This window comes from Seriola dumerili, unplaced genomic scaffold (assembly GCF_002260705.1).
Source record: "Seriola dumerili isolate Sdu_G_001 unplaced genomic scaffold, Sdu_1.0 BDQW01000044.1, whole genome shotgun sequence".
In the NCBI taxonomy this organism is placed as follows: Eukaryota; Metazoa; Chordata; class Actinopteri; order Carangiformes; family Carangidae; genus Seriola; species Seriola dumerili.
Window position 1 is genome coordinate 6,386,758 of NW_019174299.1, and position 21,804 is coordinate 6,408,561.

Consider the following 21,804-nt stretch of genomic DNA (forward strand, 5'->3'; position numbering starts at 1 on the left):
ATTATGGTCAATTAAGAAATTGAAGCGCTCTTGGGTGTCTTCACCTTCAAGTACAACAGCACCATCTAGTGGCTTTTACCGTAGGCTACATGTTTCCATGAGGTGTAGTGGAGGGTCTCGCAGTGGAGATAGTGATAGTAGAAAGTCCTAATGACTGGTTTTCTGTCATTGTGTTTCTTCCTTAATGGATGAGTGTTACTTAAGTGACTTTTTAGCAGTGGTGCTAGTGAGGACTAATACTACACTGCTTCAGAGAGAACAAAAGATGAGTTATGACATCTTCTGTTGGTGAACGTCCCATCGGCATGATAATGGTCTGTGGTACCATCTGAAACGCCAGATATGTTGACTCACCTATGCTTAATGCTAACATGCTGAATGTAGGGCTGCAACTACAGATTATTTTCACTATCAATCTGTTTATTTATGATTGGTTAGTCTGTGAAATGTCAGCAAATAGTGAAAAATACCAATAACAGGAACCCATTGTTATGTCTTCAAACTACTCGTTTTCTCCTACAGTACAAAACCCAAACATACGCAATATATTTTGAATCTCTGATGTATAACGGACAAAATCAGATAATCGTCACCTTAAAGAAGCTGGAACCAGCAAGTATTTGGTATTTTTGCTTGATAAATTACTGTAAAGAAACCAGAGTCAGAAATAAGGTTGTACCATTTATTAGTCAATTTGACAAGCGGCACAATACAAGGATTGATGACACTGTCCTACCCTGAAAGGCTCTTAATTTGAAATAAATAGAGTGTAAAGAGAACAACATTCCATTGAAATGGTTAGTAGATCTAAAAAAAGACCATAACTGAAAGAAAAGTTCTTTCTTTTCATCGATTAAGAAAAGCAGATACCATTTATATATATAAAAAAAAAAAAAAAAAAAATTCATACAAACACCTTGCGTTACCCCATAGCCTATTACATGGTAGTGATAAGTGACATTGATTGAGCCTAGACTAATCTTTATCTACTGCCTTATGCATTTCTTTGACTTAAAAACTATACTGACAAGAAGAAACCAAAAGCTGCGCACTAACATTTTTCACCTGTAACACATGTAATATGAGAAAGCACTCAGTATTTTTCAGATGATCCTGAATGGAAAGTACTTCTATAAGTTGAGCCTAAACCACTCTCATTGTTTCAATAAGGCATCAAATATTTGTCTGTTCCATACATGTGTGATAAGTCTTCCAGCAAGGTCTCCTTGCTGTTTCACAACAATATGGACAAAAAAAAGGTACAGTCCCCATGCTGTGCTCGAGGGGTACGCTTTTATTGAATAACCTGAAATTCTAGCTATCTTTGGGGTAATGCCTTTGTGTTTAGTCTTTGAGAGAAAGAAAGGCACAGTCTGCAAAGCAGGATTAGACAGAAGAGTTCAGTCGAAGTGCTTTGTTGCTGAACTCCTCTCAAGGGAGCAGAAAGTAGCGCACATTGTTGTGGTTTCTTTTCCGTTACATCAGATAAAGACCTTTTTTCTCTGGGAGGCTGGGCCTGCAGCTCCTGAACCCATGCAGGCGGGTGAAATGAGACGTCTGCAGCTGCATGTAAAGTAAAAACAAAACAGAAAAACAAAAAAGACAACCAAATCAAATGTGGTATTTCAGTACTAGAGATTTTGAAACACCAGTAGCAACAGACACAATGAAATCTGGCATTTTGTGGTCTGGGACAAACAATGCTGAACAGTTTATTGTCAAGCATTGTCCACCCCCAAACCTTTTCCCATTCCCCACTTTGAAAGCAGTTGCCTTAAGCAATCTCAGAGGCTCATGGGAGGCTTTGACAGATTGAGGGAGAAGCTTTGTCAGGTGTACTGTCCATGATCATCCAGCCATGTCAACACAAGCACTTATTCTCTGGCCTTTGTCAGTATTAATTACAAGTCTGAGAAGATTAAAGTTGCTGGTGAATACCTCATTGAAGGACAGAACTGATGCAAAGGCAGAAGAGCAAACCTCAGCCAGAACTGAGTCTTATCTGAGCACCAGGGAGGAACAGAGATACTGTATCTGACTCCCCACATGCTTCAGCCCATTTGGAAAACTGCGCAGATAAACTGGCTGCACTGTGGAATGAAGCTCCTTTTTGAGGCGATAAAGGTGTGCACAGTTCAACACCGCGTGGAACGCAGGTCCAGTTCTGATGGGAGTTTTTCCTAACATAGAAACAAAGCTGTTGTTTGAAAGCTGCAGCTTGGGCTGGTTGCTGGTACTAACACATGTCTATACAGCATGAAAACTCAATACATTAGAGCTATATAAAAACAATTATATGGACATAATATGGACACAATGATGGTATACCCTGGAGGGAAAGGTTTTCCTGTCCCATAAGAAAAGAATATACATTTGCAGCAAATGCTGAAAAAAAACAGAGGTAGCTAATTTATGAAACATTAAAAAACAATACTATACTAGGAATTAAAAACTGGTTTACATTAACTATTGATATGGATTCACAACACATAATGACATATTATGAACTAAATGTCCGCCATCCTCAAAAGAAGCTAGCCCTCCTGCTCATGCCTACCTTTCATAATTTCTTCATTAAGTCATTCCTCTCATCTGCTTAGCTGTATGTTATAACACAGCAGATGGAAACACACAAGAGATCACTATGAATGCTAATATTTTGCACAGATTCAGCAACAATGGGCAACAGAGTTTTAGCTTGATATTTAAAAGATGAATATGAGAAAGTTATTTTTCCCCAGGACCCTGGTAACAATGCTGTGTTGGGATCTCTGAGGCTAAAAAGACTTGAGATTTGAGATTATCAGACTGTCATTTCCTGAACAATTTATAGACACGAGCAAATAAATAATCACAATCGATAACTGATGTCCTTTTTTTTAACGTAAAAATTAGTCTTTTGCTAAAAGAAAATGAAGAGCAAATTGACTTCCATTCCACAATGTGTTCCTCAGGAATTCTCCAGCGAAAGGTTTTATCTAGTTCCTTCAGAACCCCAATCCTGCCTCTTTGATCCAAAGTCCATCTGGTTTGCAGTGTGTTGAATCCTTGTCAGTAGTTACGAATGCTGAAGAACCCAACACTGGTTGGAGACTCCTTGACTGTGACAGTGACTAGATTAGCAGTGACATCTGTTACAAACACATGCTCTATCAGACTACGCGTGGGCTTCCAGTCCTGGTTCTGGACTGCCACTGAGCGATCCTGGCCGGTGTAGGAGGAATCCTGGTCGGAGTCTGAGCTGCTCTCCTCTTCACCTGTGCTCATGTCGTTCATTTTGGCTTTCTTGCCATCTTTGTAGGCCGATCTCTCTTGTTGGCTCTGGACCTCCGTGGAGGATTTATGCACACTGTTCTTCTCCAGCCTGCCTTGGACTCTAGAGGTCTGGATTTCATTTGCCTCCTTGACTTTGTCTGCTCCAGGCTGGTTCTTTCTGGCTTGCAGTCTTCCAGGGGTTGCTGGACTCTTAGGATTATATTCCTGATTTTGTGTGACAGTAGTTTTCCTTGCTGGGTTTGTTGCATTTCTCACACCTGACACTGGGGTAGTGCCATTTCCAGGAGCATCATTGCTTTGCATTGGTTTGCTCTGAAGGTTGAGAGGCTGAAGGCCTGAACCTTGATTGGAAGAGGCGTTCTTAGATGGTACAGAAGCCACCGCTTTGGTATTGGGTATCCGCTGCAGTGTTGACACAGGGCCCTGGGGTTTCTTTTGTCCATTGGGGGAGCTTAGTGTATGCTGAGTGGTTCCTTGAATGGGGTGTTTGGATGTATTCAAATTCAACGCTGCTACCCCTTTTGATTTACCAGCAGCTGCTTTCAAATCCAGACTTGTCCCACTGCTCATACTGGAGATGGACAGTTTACCCTCAGTGACATTCCTGCTCTGGCTGGATTTGTTCAGAGAGAGGGAGGCAGGCTGGACTGACCTGCCAGATCCCACAGAGCTCATGGAGTTTTTAACAGCCCCTCCCTGGGCCAGAGAACTCCGGTTCTGACTACCCACTGTATCCCTAGCAGAGCCCCGATGGAAACCCATGAAGGTGAAGCTTGCTGGATGAACAGGCTTTTTGATGGCTCCTGGAAGATCTGTATCTTTAGACGTCTTCAGGATTTTACGAGGGCTCTTGTTCTGCTGAAATTCCTTCACTTCAGGGGGCAGAGGTTTCCTGCTTCGTTTCTTTGGGGGCTCCTGTTTTGCAACGACAATCTGTGCTTTCTTCTGAGGGACGGGATGAAGGTCTCGTGTTCTGACACTTGGGGTTGCCTGCTTAACGCTGCTGTCTTCGTCATCGTCATCTGATGAGGATGAAGAGGAGGAGCATGAGGATGAGGAATCGGACGATGACGATGATGAGCCAGATGAAGAGCTGCTTGATTTTGGAGCTTCAGGCACATTTTCCTAAATAAAAGAGCAAACATTAGATATTGTGTACTAAACCCTCAAAGAATGGCGGTCTGCTTTAGAATGTACTTACAAGGATTTTCCGTGGCCGTCCTCTTGGCCTTTTCCCTCTCTTACGCAGCAGGAGCTCCCTTTCTTGCTCTCTATAAAGAAAAACAAATTTCAACAAATGCTTAATGTGGTATTAATGAATATTCATCAACTAATGTTGAAGCTCCACGTTTGTAATGTAAAAAAAAATCAGTGTTAATACAACCAACAAATTTAATAAAATTGATAAAAACTACAATATACTGTACATCAATATATACTATTTTGGTTATCACTAGGATTGGTTAGAATGGCTAAAAATGCAACAAATCTATGAACACGGGGGAAAAGTTATGGTTTGCACACAATTGTGCAAATCAATCAAAAGCATATCACTTAATGTGTGTTTGTTTCTTACAAAACAACTTTTAACTGTAACAAATTGACCACCGATTGGTGTGTTAATGCTCAACAAGGACACTCACTTCTTGTTGAATGCAGCCAACAGTCTTGGGTCAAGGATGTTTTCTTGGGGCTCCCAGCTGTTGTGTCTGAAATAAATTGACATAAGGAGTGTTACACATCGTGGTGTTAGTCAAAATAAAGAAGCAATGTGGCCCCCGTGAGATTAAATGTACCCTCCAGCCTCAGCAGTGAGCAGTAACAGAGGACTCTGTTGTTCCAGCAGCCATGAACTTACTACAGGCAAACTGTGAGTTATACTGTGAGACAAATTACAGAAGGATTGGCTGAGAAAGACCTTTTAAGATAGCTGACAACAGGGCAAGAACTAAAATATAGTCCTTAACAGAAATAAAATGAAAACTATCATTTAGGTCTGCTTTGTGTTACACAGAGAAATAGATGGTGCAGTGCAGCACTCAAAGAGCATTTCAGACACAGAGATCTGTGTAATAGCTATATCACTTATAAACTATATCTTAATAAGTAAGTTGAAAATGGTAGTTCATTTAACGGTGTATTTCATAGAGCTGCATCTTTACTATTCTGAAAAAGACAATCTGACAATCACATCTGGTTTACGCAGCAACTGGCCAGGTGTGCAGAGGTGAAAGATAAGTTGGAGAGATACATGTGTGTGAGGATTTTTGGGAAAGTTTGGCTATTTCACTGAAAACCACATAAGGTACTTCCCAACTTGTTTGCCACAGCTGCCAGATCAGATTTTAGTTATTTTTTGTTCCACAATGAGCTCAGCTATGGTGAAACCCCAACTGCCCATCTCTGTAGAAAAACACTAACAACCCAGGAAGGAAGACCATTTTTAGATCATGGAAGTGCTGTGACATTTATGGGAAGTCGTGAGAATAAGAGGTTTGTTGTGGTTGTGCTGGCACAGCACAGAGTGTCATTTAGATGGCAAAAACAACTTTGTTTTGCAGGTGTTTCTCTGCTGCATCTGTATGACAGCATTGACATGGCCCGGTGCTGTTTTCACTGAATTACTTGAGTCAGATTTGTTGCAGAAACAGACCTGAAAAGGTCATTGTGTTTTTTCTTTAAGTGATCTGAGCTACATGCATATGTAATGACCTCTCTCCTCATCACTTGTTGTTGAATGGCCCATTCTGATCAGCAGTCACCAGTGAAATAATCGACCCCCACCCTTTCCCTACACACACACACACACACACGCACACACACACATACACAAAGGATGTGGTTCTAACAGAAAGCCATGGAGCTGGCAGGCAACCGTGTGCATTGATGGTGGATTACAGCAACAATGTGGAGTGAACAGAAAGGGCAAATGACAAGAAATGAAGTCAGAGTGGAGCCTAACCAGCAGCGACACTAATGCAGTGTAAAAATAACTCATAATTCAAAATCACTTTTGAATTATGAGTTATGTAACGAATATATCAGGGTATTAAGTGGCTATAAATCAAATATAAAACAGTTCTTGGAAATCTGAGTGCTTTGATTGTCGTGTCCGAGCCACACACACAAAAAAACTTGTTTTCAGTCAGCAATTAAATTAGTTAAAAACCGCCATTATCTTCAAACAAATAGAGGAACGGAAATCCAGAAAGACAAAATTGATGTAGTTTAAAAAGTATTTTCTCTTGCTTTCCGCTAAATTCCCAAATTTGAGTTGTTATGAACAAAAGAAAGCCATTGTAAAGGCAGAATTTGTGAGCTGTATTTGGAGAAACTGCCATAAGAAACGCAAACGAACAACACCCCGTCGTTGTTGTATTTTGGACTCGGACCTTTGAGAAAAAAACGAACGGTTTAGCTTCAACAGTTTCGCCAAAAGCAACAAGCGACACGTTGTTGTTGTTTTCATTGTTTCGTGCTGAGCAGCTCCACTTGTACTTACTTGGATGACCATCCCCTCCACTTCACAAGAAACTCCAACTTTCCCTGAAAGATAAACCAAGAGAGGAAGAACCTTTGTAAACACCCGCCAGAAAAATAAAAACGCGGATATATGTTGAGACGTTTTACAGCTCTAACCTTTCTCAGTCGTTTGTTTAAAATGCATTCGGCATCAAAAACCTGCTCTCCCACGGCGCTCAGTTCCTCCATGTCTGCCTTCACCCCGAATAAGAATCCTTTATCAAAAGACAAGAGCTGCGCCAAGTTAATCACAGTTACACTCCGACAGGGCCGGGTGTGTAGAGTCGTGCCTTCAAAATAAAGGTATTGTCAGTTAAAGCACTGATAATACTGGGTGGAAAATTGCCGTAGTGGAAATATAACTAAACAGGTCTGAAGAGGCAATACCTGGATTTTTAAAAATCTAATCTAAAGTAATAATGTATGTAAATTGTATAATTCATTTGTTTGTTAATGATGGTGCTCAATTGTCAGTGTAATGTAAATCAGCCAGAATGCTAATTTGCCATCTGTTGTCTTTTACCAGATGCTAACAATGCACACTAAAATAGAACTATATGTCTCTTATAAAACTGGTTTATACAATATAACTATCATACATAAAATATTGCATGTTGCAGTTGGTGGAATAAGCTCAGGCAAGTCCAGCAATGTCAGTTGGTATTGGCTTTATTAGTGAGCAATGTAGCCAGTATAACGATTGATTATATAGGTTAAATTTTGTAATGTAGACATTAGTAAGTAAGTTAATTAAAGTGATATTTAAATTGGATAGAAGTGATGTGAATTGGAAATCATTTAAATATTCAAAATGGATAACTGATTAATTAAAATTAATTAACACAATCATCTAATGAAAGCAAATGGAAGCATACATGCTGAATACATGTTTTGTATTACTGCATTATCTTCTTTGTGTAAAATTAAAACTTAATCAACGTTTCTGCAAAAACATGCATTAGAAAAAATGGCATCCTCTTGTACAAACAGTGTAATTCTGGTATCTGTGTTAACGTATATTTTCAATTTAATGGAAAAAATATTACACTAGTGTGCAAGACTTCAAGTATAGTTTTATTTTGAAAATCCTAACCGGAATTCCAGTGCTACCGTGCGTAGCTTGACACCATTACGCGAAGAGAGGCGGGTAACTGAGAATGTGGTTGCTGAATTATGTCCCATGGCAGGCACCGTCGTATGATGTTCACATATTGTAAGTGAAAGTAGAGACATATTCATTATAAAGTAATTACTGCTTTGTTCTCAAATCAGATCTTAAAACACACTTTTTTCGACTTGCATATTCGATTAATCACTTTTCTCTACATGGTGCTTTTTTATTTTAACTTTTTTGTGTTTTTCAAAACAATTAATAGGCCTAGTTAAATAGTTAATCCTAATTTGTGGCCTCAGGTGCTCTTAATCAAGGCTCTTTAAGACAACCTCATAGCCTTACGTAAATTAGGTTTAGGTAAATGAAGTTTATTCATTCAGACATTCAATTACAACATGTTGTGAAACAGACAGTAATATACATTTTATAATTTACTTTTACTTTACATTTTATACTTCACTCACTTTGCATTAGAGAATTAGATTTAACGAAATACTAAACAAAATAAACTCAAAGTAGGCTGATGAATTCATTCACTCTTCACCCAGTTCTGTTCATTTTCCACTTTGAACCAAAAATAATAATTTGTAAAATGGTTACGCACACCTCTGCTTTTTGGTTCTTTGTGTGATCCATATAAAATCCATATCCTCATATAGGATGAGATAGAATCACCCAGAGAGACTGTCCACAGGCAGCTGTTTCCTAGTCTCACACTGAAGAATTATGTTTTTGTGTGGTGATCAAAATGAAGTTTGTTTTGTATTTTCTGTCTCTTGAGGATCTTTCAAACTTCCTGATCTGAAAACAGAAAGATACAATTGTCATATTGTGACCTTTATATCAATATTGAAAATAGTCTTATTTGTGAATTACTGAATTTTACCTTTGTTGCCTATACTTACAGGGGACAAACAGAAATGGCATGTAATAATTGTTTTAATTACTGTGTTATTACCTTTTATTCTTCGGTTTCTTCTTGAGTGTTGTGTAGGTTGTCATCACTATAAAAACTAAAACAAGAAATCCAGCCACTGCAGCTAGTCCCGTGAAGACTTTTTGCAGGACATCTTGACATGAAAAACAGAACACATTCAAATTTTAAGTTTATGCTTTTGGAAAGTTGATGCTGATATTTCTACACTGATTTTGCAGACCGCTGGAATTTTGTGTGAGTATTTTTAAAGAACCACAGTTATTTTACCCCATTTGCTTCATTGTGATCTTATTCCTCTACTTCCTCCCTTAAAATACCTGTTCTAAAGCAACCAGTACTGCCTTTACTCAAGTACTAAACTGCATCAACTAACCACATGATGGCGCTATAACAATTACTTTTACATTTTGTCCAATAGCTTCTTTGTGTCACTCAGGCACAAAGGTCTTCTGTACGTTGTGAGCTTTGCTCACCACAAGAGGAGCTTGTTTACTGAAAACTGCTGTGATCAGTGTCATCTGTGTCTTACAACAGGAAACACAACAACTTTTAGTTTCAGGACAAATTCAAATGAAAGTCAGTCCAAATTAATGTGCCTTCTTAAAAGCCAAACAAAAAATTTAAGTAGACAATATTTTTGGGTGAAAATCTGGAATAAAACAAAAACAAGGAGCCTTTAGTATGAGTAGGTTAAAATGGAAACACTCAAATTAAGTACAAGTGCCTAAATGTTATACTTCCATACTTACGTAAATGTGTTTGGTTGCTTTAAACTTGAGTTGCAGTTCAACAGTCTTAAGGTCAGATTATGTTGCCCCTACTAGCAAATTAAATGACCACGCCAGATGTAAAATCTAAAACTCACCAGACAACATTTTGCAAAATTATGAGCTGTGTGAGTAAAATCACACACAAATCATCAATTGATTTTACTAATAAATTGACAAAGTGATAAAGTGTATCAAAGCCTGATATATCTTATTCCTCTGAGCCATAGAGCTTCATTATTGTCCAAAAACTATTAAACACACATCAGTGAGCCACACTTCCACTTTCTGACATGTTCCTTTATTACCACACACTCTGTAGTTTATTTTTGACTTGATTCTGCTCCAGATAATCATTATATGAAATGCTTTATATATTCCCTGATTGAGTAAAGTTAGCTGTAACTGTAACTGTAACTACAGTGCACAGACTTTTACAAAGCCTTTAAAAAGAGTATATTAGTGACCTTTCCTTCAGTTCAGAACTGATGAAGCCTTTCGAATAAAACGTCTTCAAGAACCTTATGCAACTTCAGTTCCTTACATTCAGCACTTAGAAATACCATGACCTGGATGAATCTTCACAGACATATATTAGTGACCCATTTTTAAAGATTTACTTTATGGCTTCAGTAGGAACCAGAGAGCTTAGTCTGATGTACTCAGTAGGGAAGTCAGAAAACATTGAGAGAGGATAAACACATCGCACGATTTATTCACAAATATAGAATATTGCTAACATTGTCCCTGTTGTAACTGTTTAACAGCAGACACTTGGCATCACATTTTTACATATTCTTTTTGGAACTTACTGTGAGCAATGCCAGATGTACTTTCTAGTTTTAACCTACAGTACCTCTACATCTGATTTGGACATATGTGAAGTCGGAAATGATGGATGAATGGCCCAGTAATGAAGGAGCAGGTGTTGGAATGACACACTTTCGAGGCCACGGGGAGAGGCTCATTAGTCTGATATAAACTCACCCTGAGTTGTAGTGCTAGTAACCAGCATGTGTTTGGTGGCATTCAGGTGGCCGTCGTTGACCTCCGGCTGGATGCCCAGGATGTGACACATCAAGGGGTAGATGTTTACTGTCTCAAAAGGTCCCACTTTCAGATTCTTGTGAAACGCCGGACCCACTGCCCTGAAGAAAGGCTTCATGTCCATCTCTTGGTTGTCAAAGCCGTGCTCTCCCTTGTTGAACTGAACTGGGAAATACTGCAAGGACACACAGGGACAGTTACCACAACTCGCATGACCCAGTTTAGGTTCATTTAGACTGCAGCTCTTTTAAGCCAGTGATTTTAATAACAGGACATTACCAGCAACAGAGTTCACACATCTTGGCCTACTCTTATTTACTCAGCAGAGGGAGGTATTGGCCAAGTGAAAGAGTCATTTCCATATTGTAGAAGGAAGGCCTGTTTTCGCTTTGTGATTACTATCAACTGATGAAAGTGGCTAAATGAGAATTTTAATCATCTCTAAAATTTCCATTTTCATAAAATACTTTAAGGACATACATTCATTTGATAATGTTGTAGTATATATTAAGTTTAATGAGACAAACTGTGATATAAATACCACTATGTGGGGGACCCAGTTATCTTAGCTATTATGTAAGGGTTTCAACATACATATCCTTCCCTGAGATGAAGCTAAAAGGAGTTTAAGTGGCCATAAAATGGCCGTCAGATAATACAGTCACGGCAGGTCGTAACCTGTAGTCTTTAGATAACCCATTTCATCAGTGGATTCACAAGACTGATTATTTTCCTCATCGTCAGGATTTGAAGACATTTTATGATTTCAATAACTTAAATTAACTTAAGATTTGATGGTTCTCAATACTGACTGACACATTCAGTTGCAAAGTTGCTGCACAGTGAAGTGACTGAAATGAAAATGCTAATTTTGAATTTTGAGGCATGAATAGCTTCCTGAAGCATTTGAGAGCACTGCATGTCATCAGCCAGGCCTGGATTATCCCGAGGACGTGCAAATTCACTTGATTAAAATTGTAATGTACTAAGATTAGAATTTAACTCCTTGTCTCTAGTTCAAAAGTGTCCAGTTTCACCATTTTCTATAAATAAAACACAGCTGGTAACTTCAGTATTTCTGATGTCAAGACTGTTTATCTGGTTATTTATCTGTATCAGCAGATTAGTGTTATCATTTGATTTCCCTTTAACCAGCTAAGTAGGCCATTATCACATAAATTACTGGCTGTTAGTAAGCTGCCAATACCTCTACATGACATGGAAATGCTGTAGCAGCGTTCATTCTAAGGAGTCTCAGTAGTAAAAGTAATATCTTTACATTTTGCTGCTGTTTTAAGCACTCTGCAACTTGGCATGCTAGTGGAAATGATGACATGGAATAGCTATTTACTTTAAAGGGTAAATCAGTAGGACTTGCACTGGGTAGAAAACTGCTGCTGCAAGTCACTCTATAGTTTTAAACTTTCCAAACCCAAGTCATTGATGTCAGAGACACATATGTCTGATCACTCTTGCGGCCCCTCAGTTATTAGATAACTCATGCCTTCAGTCTGACAGGTAACATCCAGTTCTTGAACAAGAGAGACATAAAAAGCAAATGTGACTTTATCTGTCAACGCACCCCATTGATTACATATCCAGGGTCCGACCAGAGAATGATGGGGAGGATGCGATCATTTTTGGCAAAGTGGAGGCGTTCTGGCATCTCCTCCTTCTTGTATACATGGAGGTGTGGATGTGAACCCTTCAGGGCATTGTAAACCTTCTCCAGCTTGCCTGGCTTTGGCAATAGCATCCCAGAGGGTCCAAAGTCCACCAGGTGAAACGACAGGTCACTGAACGAGAAGCCCGGGATCTTGGACAGGGTGATTTCTTCCACCTGACCATTGCGGTACACTGTGGTCATGCCGTGGTCGGCTGTGATGATAATGTTCAGGCTGTTGGTCAGCCCATGTTGTTTCGCTGAGTGTCGAATGTAGCCCACAGTTCTATCAACTTGCTTGACCATTTCTCGACGCTCTGGCGAGTCCGGACCATATCTGTGGCCTGTGCCATCTGGCTCACCAAAATACAGGGTCACAAAGTCCAGATCCTGGTCTCTGAACCAGCCCATCACCTTGTCTGTGTTCTCTCGCCAAGCAGTCTCATTCTTGTAGTTGTAAAGCCGTGGCTCCACTTCCCGCACCATAGCAACCTGTCCCTGGTAACTGGAAGCTGTGCCAGGAAAGTGAAGAGAGCCCGCTTTTAGGCCCTTGAAGGTTAGGAAAAAGAGGCCACATTAACATCACACACATAAATATGACACATGTACTTTGACATGTTTACAAGTATGCCAAGAACTCATCTGTCCACACTGTCAGCGTACAAGGAAATCAAATTAGTAGTTGATGCATTTTTATTCATTTTCTTAAACGTACAGCTGAAATTTTTAGGCAGCTTTACAGCAGCTTTCATTTGCATGCAGTTAACATCTATACCTGCAAAATAGTTTCCAATATAACTGCAGTGATCTACCTGAAATCATTCAGCAGGCTTTCAGAGGTGTTTTGTCAAGAGAAATGGTTTCTAGTGCTGTAAACAGCAAAACAGTATCTCAGAGATAAGATGGAAATTGTGCTGCACACACCTGTCTCTGCGCTGTGATCCAGATAGGCAGAGTGCCATTGTCCCACCACTCATTCACAAACTGAGTCTGATAGTAAGGCTTCTTCTCAGTGGTGGTTGTGTTGAACCACATGTTGTGGATTACCCCATGATTCTCAATGTAGCGGCCTACAGAAGAGAATCACTGTCAGTCGGCTTGCACTCATTATTCATAGCGTGACACATTCACATTAAAAATTCTATCAACTTAACGGGCTGAGTGGCATGACGCTTTTGGACAAGGTCTTACGACCAACTTCGGAGATTAGAGGAATTTAATTTCAAGGAAGTTAAATTTCTTTTAGCTGGCACTGATGATTTGAGAGTCAAAATAAGAAAGGGAGCAGAGAATTCTTCCCTCAGTCATCCAAGCATAATCATCTTACTCAGCTATAAAAGCTGTTGGACCCTGGGACATTCAATTACAACTAATTCCTTTTTCCTGTGGCTTTTTTCTGTCCTTGCAAAGTAAACTCAGAGCAGTTTCCTGTTCCGTCATGATATGCAGATCCCCTGCCAACTGAAAGCACTGTTGTAGAAAATGAAACACTTTACCTGTCAAGAGGGTGAAGTGTGTAGGACTGGTGATGGTGAGGTAAGGAGGTGTGACATATAGGGCTTTGACTCCATCCTTGGCCATTTTGTCGAGGTTTGGTGTGTCGACATCACGGTCGTAATCCCACCGGAAACCATCGAAGGAGATCAGCAGCACTCTCTGTCTCTGTTTGTTTACCGGCGCTCCGAGGATGGACAAAGCCCAGAGGAGGCAGAGACTTGCAGTCCACAGCATGGTGAACACAGGCACTTCACAGATCTTAACTGACTTTATCCTCCAGCTAAAACTCTCATTTACAAGAGGATCCACCTCTTGGCATCTCACCTGAGGTTTCTGAAGCCAACATGTTCTGAGCAAAGTTTCACCAATTTATCTTATCTCTTAGATTGGACAGACTTTATCTCAGCACTTTCCTGCATGCGGCCCAATGGTGTTTATGAGTCGATTTTACGGTTGGGAGTTGTGTTCACAGTGAATTTTCCCCGTTTTGCTCTTGAGGACTGCCAGTAAAGCAGATTAATCTCTCCGGGCATCACGGCTGTTTGTTTCCCCCCCTAACTCGGTTGTTGATGCTGTCTTTCTGTTTGTCTGGCTGCCTGTCTGTGTGTCGGGAGTTTCCTGTGAATCATTGACAATGGGGAAATGACACTTTGATGGGTTTCACCTTGAGTTGGGATGGTGCATGATTGATCTGACACCAGGAAAATGAAGAGGAAAATGAGAGTATATTCTTTGTCAGCTAGCGGTGGTCTCTCGGGAAGAAAAGACCCTAATAGACATATTCATTTTAATAACTCTAATGTGTATATTAGCCTCAGGATATTGTTAAAAGATCTTTTAAAATCTACATTGATTTTTTTTAGCAACGGCCATGACGATGGACAAACTATTAAAAATGAACTGCAGCCTCCTCAGTGTTTCAGCTCAGATCATACTCAGTGTTCTCATCCAGACATTATATATCATGCCTTGTGATGTAACCTTATCAACGTCCATCAAATTGCTAGACAAGCTCACTCTTCAAATTTGTTCTTTATTGTGTATGTCCTTGGCAGAGGTTCAAGGGAATTGTCTAATCTTTATGGAGATAAGGGATAACATTCATCAGCTTTCATTTACCTCATTCATATTCATTAGCATTCTCATATTAACTCTATATGTTCATCGTCCACTGTCAGCAAGATTTGGAGGAGTGTTTAGGACTGCTGAGACCGGTGGAAGTCTCAGATCTCTGCTATGAGAACTTTATCAAACACACACACTCTGAACTTAAGGGGCAAGCAAACTTTATCCGACCCTCTCAATCCTGCACAGAATTTCCACAGGGAATCTCACATTTTCTTGAAGAAGAAAAGTAAGGTTTTTGCCTTAAGCACTCCCTGCTGCCCATACACAACCAGCCAAAACAACTTTGTCCGTTTGAGCCGGAGCATGTACATTATTAATACACAAATTAACAACATGGTATTTCCCAGGCTGAAGAGAGTGTATTGTGTCTTTAAGCAAAGGTTCTGCCAACTCATGCTAATCATCATCTAGAAAATGTTACATCCTGTGAACATCTGTAAATCCTCTCATACTGTACATTCAAAAGTGCGTCCTACAAACTTCTGAATCTGTCAATACAATTCAAACTTTAGACATACAAAAATGAAATGGAGTAGAAGTCAACTCATGTCTATTTTGAAGGGAAGTTTGTTAATTTTTGATTTGTGTTCTTTTTTTTGTACTTTAGACTCTTGAACAAAGTGACAAACTCTCCACACACTCTCTCACTTACTGCTGGTTTATTTATTTTACACAACGTTTCTGTCTATACAATTTTAATCATGTACATGAAAGAACAAGCCTTACAACACTTCCGAATGTTGTATACATACAGTACATAGATGCAAATAAATAAATCATCCAATCAGAGAAACATAAAAATGTGTTCAGCTGGTGCATTAAATGCTAAAACACACACATAGCCATCAAGGTTATTCATTACAGACAACATCTTTTCATAAAAAACATCCATAAAATATCACAAGCTTTGAAAAGACAGACCGTTAATGCGAAAAGTATTTCATCATGCATCAAAGAGCATGGAAGCAATATCCATATAACAACCACATATTTTCCCAAAGTCAAAGAATTAGAAAATGGCAACATCAGGTGTATGATAAAAGACCTATATCCACAATTTACTGAATGCATATATTTGCCGTCCATGGAATAACTGCACGCTGCCCAAAGAATAAGGGAAGTTGATAGATATGGGATCAATACAACAAGTCTATCTACTGTGTTTCATTCACCAGTTAATCTAATTTTGTGGTCCTTTGATTGGATAATTTAATTAGCATCTGTGTGTGCTTATAATCCTTGTAATGTTTGTTCATAAACTTGATGAAGGTTGTTTGAACCAAAAATAAACCAGCAGTAATCGAGACAATCAAGAATTTGTTACTTTTGTTCCAGATGCATCTGCGACACATGCAAATATGTAGAGATTTGTCAGTTTTTTGATGACATACTATCAACTCTTTAAAGATTAGTCCCTCGAGATCAAGATAAAAACACAAGACCAAATGATTTTTTTCCCCATGATCCTCACAGCTTATTTGATTTTACGCAAAATGGCTCTAAATAAAAGTTGTATAAAATTACATTTTTTGAAAAATAAAAACATAATCTAATAAGTGTGATGATAGTTGTGAGAATTGTCATGCTAAAAAAAACACCTCACGATCAAGCGAACTGTTCAACATTTGAATTTCCACAATGCATATAAAATGTTTACTCTTAAGTCTGAATTGCTGATGAAAGGAGTCAGATCCAAACACAAACAGAACCACACAACGACCCCTTCATGAGTGAAAATAAACTCTTAACTGCATCTGTATTCTGTTCACTTGGTGTCTGAATGGCAAACTGCTTCTTTCCCTGCTGTGACTGGAAGTAGACCATCAAGTACCACGCCAGCGTGCCGAGATCGATGTGTTTTGAATTGTGAGCAAACAAACTTTTGATGCATGAGTGGCTTATTATCAGGTTACATGCAAGCAAGTCCAAGCGTAAGACTTCAAACCAAAGGAAAACTCCATGGAGGTGTTATTATTTTCCTATTAGCAAATTACACGTTTGGAGCAAACATCATGTCAGCCTGGTTAATGTCTTTTCCATTACAAATCAGACACAACATTCTTGATAAACAAATCTACAAAATGTTCACTACCAACACTTTTCAGCAGATGATTTTCTTAATATATAAACATATTAAACTCCAGTTTTGGAGATATATTTTTTTCCCTAATATGCACGTCTACATTTTGGCAGTTTTCATTACTATCTTCAATTTTAAGGATTTTCATTATTTATTAACTTGTACAAACCCCATGTTATGATCTCAATAATTCATATACATATATATATATATATATATATATATAAACAGTGACTTGAAAACCTTCAGGTTAGATAACTTTAAGTACACTTGTAAGTAAATTAAGGACATTTCACATGAGGATATTTGTTCACTTGCGCTTCATATGAATGCAGGGCCTCTAGTTTAATCAGGGTATTTTCCCATAAACAGTACTGCTGCTTTTACTTTATGTGGCTATAATCAATATTTGTACAATGTATCAAATGGCAATGTGAAAACAATGTGACAATGTGAAAAGGGTTAGTAGTAACGAACCTAAAGAGAATTATCACCTCCGTCTGCAGCTCCCCTCGGCTTCATGGAGCTTAATAGGGAGTTTCAGCTCTTTGTTTAGCTGTCTGTCTCGCAGCGTTACTGTTGTGGTTCACTCTCACCGCTCTCATAATGTTGTTTCCAGCAGCAGCAGGCAGCTGTTTTCAGCGTTTCCTACTCAGCACCAAACAGAAGACAGACACAGTTAGAGACTAACTGGTGAACATACTGAAGCATTTAGCAGCTAAAGAGCCACATATTTCCCTCAGGAGCTTGTAGAGACCAAAAGCTAAAACAGAGCTAAAAGAGACTGAATCCTGGACTTAGATTTATCAAGTGACCAGAAACACACATCCACATGAATGATGTTGTTCTGTAACTGTTAGTTGTGGTTGCTTGTATGTTTATTAAGATCCGCATTAGTTGCTACATAACAGCATCAGCTATTCCCTCAGGGGTTAGTGCAGTCTCCAAGGTGACAGTGCGAAAATACACATACATATGAGCAACTGCTAACAATTTCACTATATGAACCTAAAAGGTAATGATGCCAATGATGTGTTCACAGCTTGTTTCCTGCTGCCCCCCAAGTGGTCAAAAAGGTAGTTCTTGTAGGTTTATGCCAAAAAATAGGTCCTTCACCACTGACCTCTGCTACAGACTCCATTGGATGTACTGTTCCAGCACTCTGAAATTAGTGAAAATCTCCTTTACACACCCAGATAGCTCTTCAGGGCCGGCTTCCTGCACTGGCAATGAGTGTTTCCATTGAACATAACTGGCTAATCCCTAATGGTGGCGTAAGAACAGCATTCATACGACACTCAGTATTTGGCAGGTTGTGAGTTGTGCTGATCCACAGTGGATCAGGCCTCCAGCCTCCAGCAGGCCCCTCTCATTGAACAGTCTTATTAGGGAAACAGACCAGATTTCAGCAACAGCTGAGGTGCAATGGCTGTGGTGCTGCAAGGAGAGCACTCTTTCACACCTGTCAAACAGCCATGCTGAAACTGATGAAGAATGAGGAGGGTTTGAATGTGAGCGTGTGTTTGATTTTGCGTTAATGTAGGTGTGTAATTTTCTGGCCCAGTACTGTACACACCCACATGTGGTCAACATGTGATGACAGCATGGAGCTTAGGGCAGGGCTCAGGGTCAGAGATTTACCACAAGGCCAGCATAGACAGGTAAATCGGCTTTTTAAAGAAATAAAATCAATCTGTTTTATTCATATCCAGTGTCGTTGTTGCCAACTAGGAGTAGCATTAACAATCTAACATCCATGTCAGCACTTTATCAAACTGTACTTATACTCAAACTGACCTTGAGTCTCTGTCTCTACCCTTGGACAAAGCCTATATGCGAGTGCTGCACCTGTTGTGTGTGTTGACTTTGATTTGATAACAATGAGATTAACATTTAGAGAGGGTGGTAGTCAGTTCCGGCTGACTGGCACAGTGTATGTAACATACTGTATTAAAATCGAACAGCAGGAATGTGACAGCAGATATTCCTATAATATAGTAGCTCTTACTCCAACAGGCCACTAGCATGTAGTAATCTTCTTTTCAGTCCACCTGCATCCTGAATCTAACAGTTGCTAACCCACAGCAAATCAGCTTTCCTCTTCACTAATTCCTTATTCGCTCTCTGAGCACTCTGTCAAGTAAATATGACTGTTCTGTTTTTTGCTTGTTGTTGAGCTTCACTGTCCAACAGTTATTTATTGGTAAATCAGAATGGGGAAAATATGACACTTGGTTAATGATCAACTAAACTTAAACCATAAAAGATACCATAAACATACAGTAAATTACACTGTACTTTTAGAAAACAGTTGAATTGAACTTTTACCTTAAAGCTTACAGCTTATTATTGCCTGTGATAAGAGTTATATAGTTCAGAGATAAGAGAAAAGCAACATTTAGTGGTAATATGATGCATTTTGTTTATGAATATCTTGATGGACCTTTTCCATGCGAAAAAACACTATTCAGTACTAATTCTGTACTCGCACTCACATTTATGTATTTTCTGTCTGGATCAAAAATCTTCTGAAGCAACATTTTCATTGTAAAATTGGATTTAAAATCCAATCCTGTTTTAAAATCAGCAGATTTTATAAAGCTGCACAGACCTTAAAATAAAGGAATAAAGACACCTTATTGTCCACTAGTGGCACCTGTGTAAAATAGTCTCCCAAAAATGAACTACTTTCATTCTGAGTAATGTTTGCTGAAGAATTACAGTGCCCAGCTGTTTGAGGTAATTGCACAGTCTTTTTTTTTTTAAATTTTTTATAGAAAATACATATTTATATATATTTGTTAGTTATTTTAGATTTACATCTTTAGTAGGTACCATTGGGCTTGATAGCCACAGATGGCGTAGGAGGTCAAAGTATTGACATTTTCATTTTTTAACCACAAGAAAATTAAAATATGTAATAATGCCAGACGTATCCTTTGTTTTTGGAATAGAGTCAAAAGCATTGCCAGCACCACCTACAGGCTGTAGTGATTATTACACCCCACAAAATGTAACCAAACAAACTACATACCAACAATAATGCTGTTTCTAGAGACTCACCAGTAGCCTGAGATGTACAGGTTGCCCCGGAGGGTGGGACTAGTCCCCAAAAGGTTCATCCTGGGCAGCACGAATGTTCTTAGTGAATTTAGTTACAACGTTTCTTTTAGAATTTTATATTTATTCTGAGTATTTGCGTGGAAGTTTTGGCCTGATGGTGGAGAATAGTCCTCTACAATCAGCCTCCTCCTGATTTGCAAGGGCAACAACATAACATGCATACAGACAAATGAAATGAAAAAAGTGGGAAGCAAATATGTTCATATTAAATTGCATTGCAGGCTTCAAGAGAAATCTGTAGAGTAGTGGACAACAATGAAGAGCCAAGATGCAATATGCAGTATACAGTAAATGGCCATTACCACCCTGGAATATCTGTAACCTTAGCCTGTGTTCCATGTGTGTACTGTGTGTGAGAGACAGAGAGCGGGAGACTGAAGGTGAGAGAATGAGTAAGAACTGGGAGCAGAGTGGAGGAGGCTCAGGCTTGTGGAGGCAGCTAGGCTGATTTGCGGCTTCATTCCAGCGCGTGGGCCCTTTCAGGCTCTGTTGCCTGTAACAGGTTGATGTGATAAACTCTGTAGCCGAGCCAGTCAGATGTGGCACAGTGGAGGCGCCCTCCTCCTCGCTCCTCTCCCTTTGGCCTGGTGTCTCATTGTGGCGCTGTGGGGCTCCGATGTGCTGGCATTACACTTTCACACGGCAGTAATTGATTTCTTTAATTTGCTTCAAGAGAAACTGTTGTCAGCCAACCAGGCAGCCATTTTTCAGGCCACTTTAATTAAATGCCAGGTCTTTAGGTGTGATATGAAATTCGTTTGGCTCCTCTGATCTTCTACTCCTCAGACAATTCATTAACATTTTCGTTTCTGCCTTTATGTTTTACACAAAGCTTCAAAAAGGAGCTCATCAGTGACATTTCGGTTCCTGCGCTATACATTCAATCATTTATTTAAGTGCATTTAAACTAGAGATTAAGTGCAGTGTGGCTGTTTCACTTGAGATAATACAGAGTCTCAGTCAGCTGAAGAATTCATGAGAATAAAAAAAGCAGACCTTCAGTTGGGTGTCTTTTATTAGAGGCTCTGTTATATATTGTAACTGTTCCAGGTTACTAAAATGTACCTGAAGACAAGGTGATAATAGAATTAACTGTAGTGAATGTTGAACAAAGATTCAGGTCCATGTTCCTCACTTAAAAAAAAAAAAAAAAATATCTTCCTCACTCTGGTGGCTAGCAGCTACATTACTCTGCCTCAGTGGTGAACATGCTTCATCCTGGTTGCTTTTGTCTCTTTCACAACAATCAAAACTGTCATTAGGCCTATAATCTGATGGGAATTATAGGTTTAATAGTATAAAATCTCTTTTGCATCTCACATGTAATACCTGGTGAAACGGCACAGGGCAGGTGTGTCTTCGGTCTAAAGATGCAGAACCATTTATTTCTGCAATAATAGCAGGGGAGCAGGCACACCTCCCTAATAATATCCTGATGCCTCCCCACTCGCTCTGACTCAGAGATCTTCTGAAATGCCCCTCTCCACTCATCCTCTCAGAGTGGCCTTCCTCTCATGGCTCATGGAGATGAACAGCAGCTGCCTCTTCCTGCCTCCCACCATACGTCAACACATCAGCACCACTCTGCCTGCCTGCCAGCCTTCAAACACAAAAAATATGAAGCCCGGAAGAATAGTTTGTTGCAGTTCA

The 21,804-nt window shown here is 39.4% G+C and overlaps 2 protein-coding genes across 2 annotated transcripts; both read right to left on the reverse strand.

Moving 5' to 3' along the window:
* Positions 1 to 694: 694 nt before the first annotated feature.
* On the reverse strand, positions 695 to 6,993 carry LOC111217430 (chromobox protein homolog 2-like). The gene is made up of 5 exons (XM_022739292.1): positions 6,916 to 6,993; positions 6,779 to 6,822; positions 4,920 to 4,985; positions 4,478 to 4,547; positions 695 to 4,401 (listed from the first exon to the last, which is right to left on the reverse strand). Exons 1-5 carry the CDS (start codon positions 6,985 to 6,987, stop codon positions 3,052 to 3,054), a joined length of 1,602 nt encoding a protein of 533 aa, XP_022595013.1. The 5' UTR covers positions 6,988 to 6,993; the 3' UTR covers positions 695 to 3,051.
* A 1,383-nt stretch (positions 6,994 to 8,376) lies between these two features.
* LOC111217676 (ectonucleotide pyrophosphatase/phosphodiesterase family member 7-like) lies at positions 8,377 to 14,072 on the reverse strand. The gene is made up of 6 exons (XM_022739650.1): positions 13,823 to 14,072; positions 13,251 to 13,396; positions 12,246 to 12,875; positions 10,604 to 10,838; positions 8,871 to 8,982; positions 8,377 to 8,713 (listed from the first exon to the last, which is right to left on the reverse strand). The coding sequence occupies exons 1-6, from the start codon at positions 14,055 to 14,057 to the stop codon at positions 8,656 to 8,658; spliced, it is 1,416 nt and encodes a 471-aa protein (XP_022595371.1). The 5' UTR covers positions 14,058 to 14,072; the 3' UTR covers positions 8,377 to 8,655.
* Positions 14,073 to 21,804: the final 7,732 nt, after the last annotated feature.

Bases quoted from the DNA above. Each gene is read 5' to 3' on its own strand.
- LOC111217430 (XM_022739292.1), bottom strand. From the start codon at position 6,987: ATGGAGGAACTGAGCGCCGTGGGAGAGCAGGTTTTTGATGCCGAATGC. The intron at 6,823-6,915 runs GTTAGAGCTGTA...TTTATCTTTCAG, and splicing joins TAAACAAACGACTGAGAAAG to GGAAAGTTGGAGTTTCTTGT. The intron at 4,986-6,778 runs GTAAGTACAAGT...AATTTATTTCAG, and splicing joins TGGAGGGGATGGTCATCCAA to ACACAACAGCTGGGAGCCCC.
- LOC111217676 (XM_022739650.1), bottom strand. From the start codon at position 14,057: ATGCTGTGGACTGCAAGTCTCTGCCTCCTCTGGGCTTTGTCCATCCTC. The intron at 12,876-13,250 runs GTGTGTGCAGCA...CTAACCTTCAAG, and splicing joins GGATCACAGCGCAGAGACAG to GGCCTAAAAGCGGGCTCTCT. The intron at 8,983-10,603 runs GTGAGTTTATAT...TTTCATGTCAAG, and splicing joins TACTAGCACTACAACTCAGG to ATGTCCTGCAAAAAGTCTTC.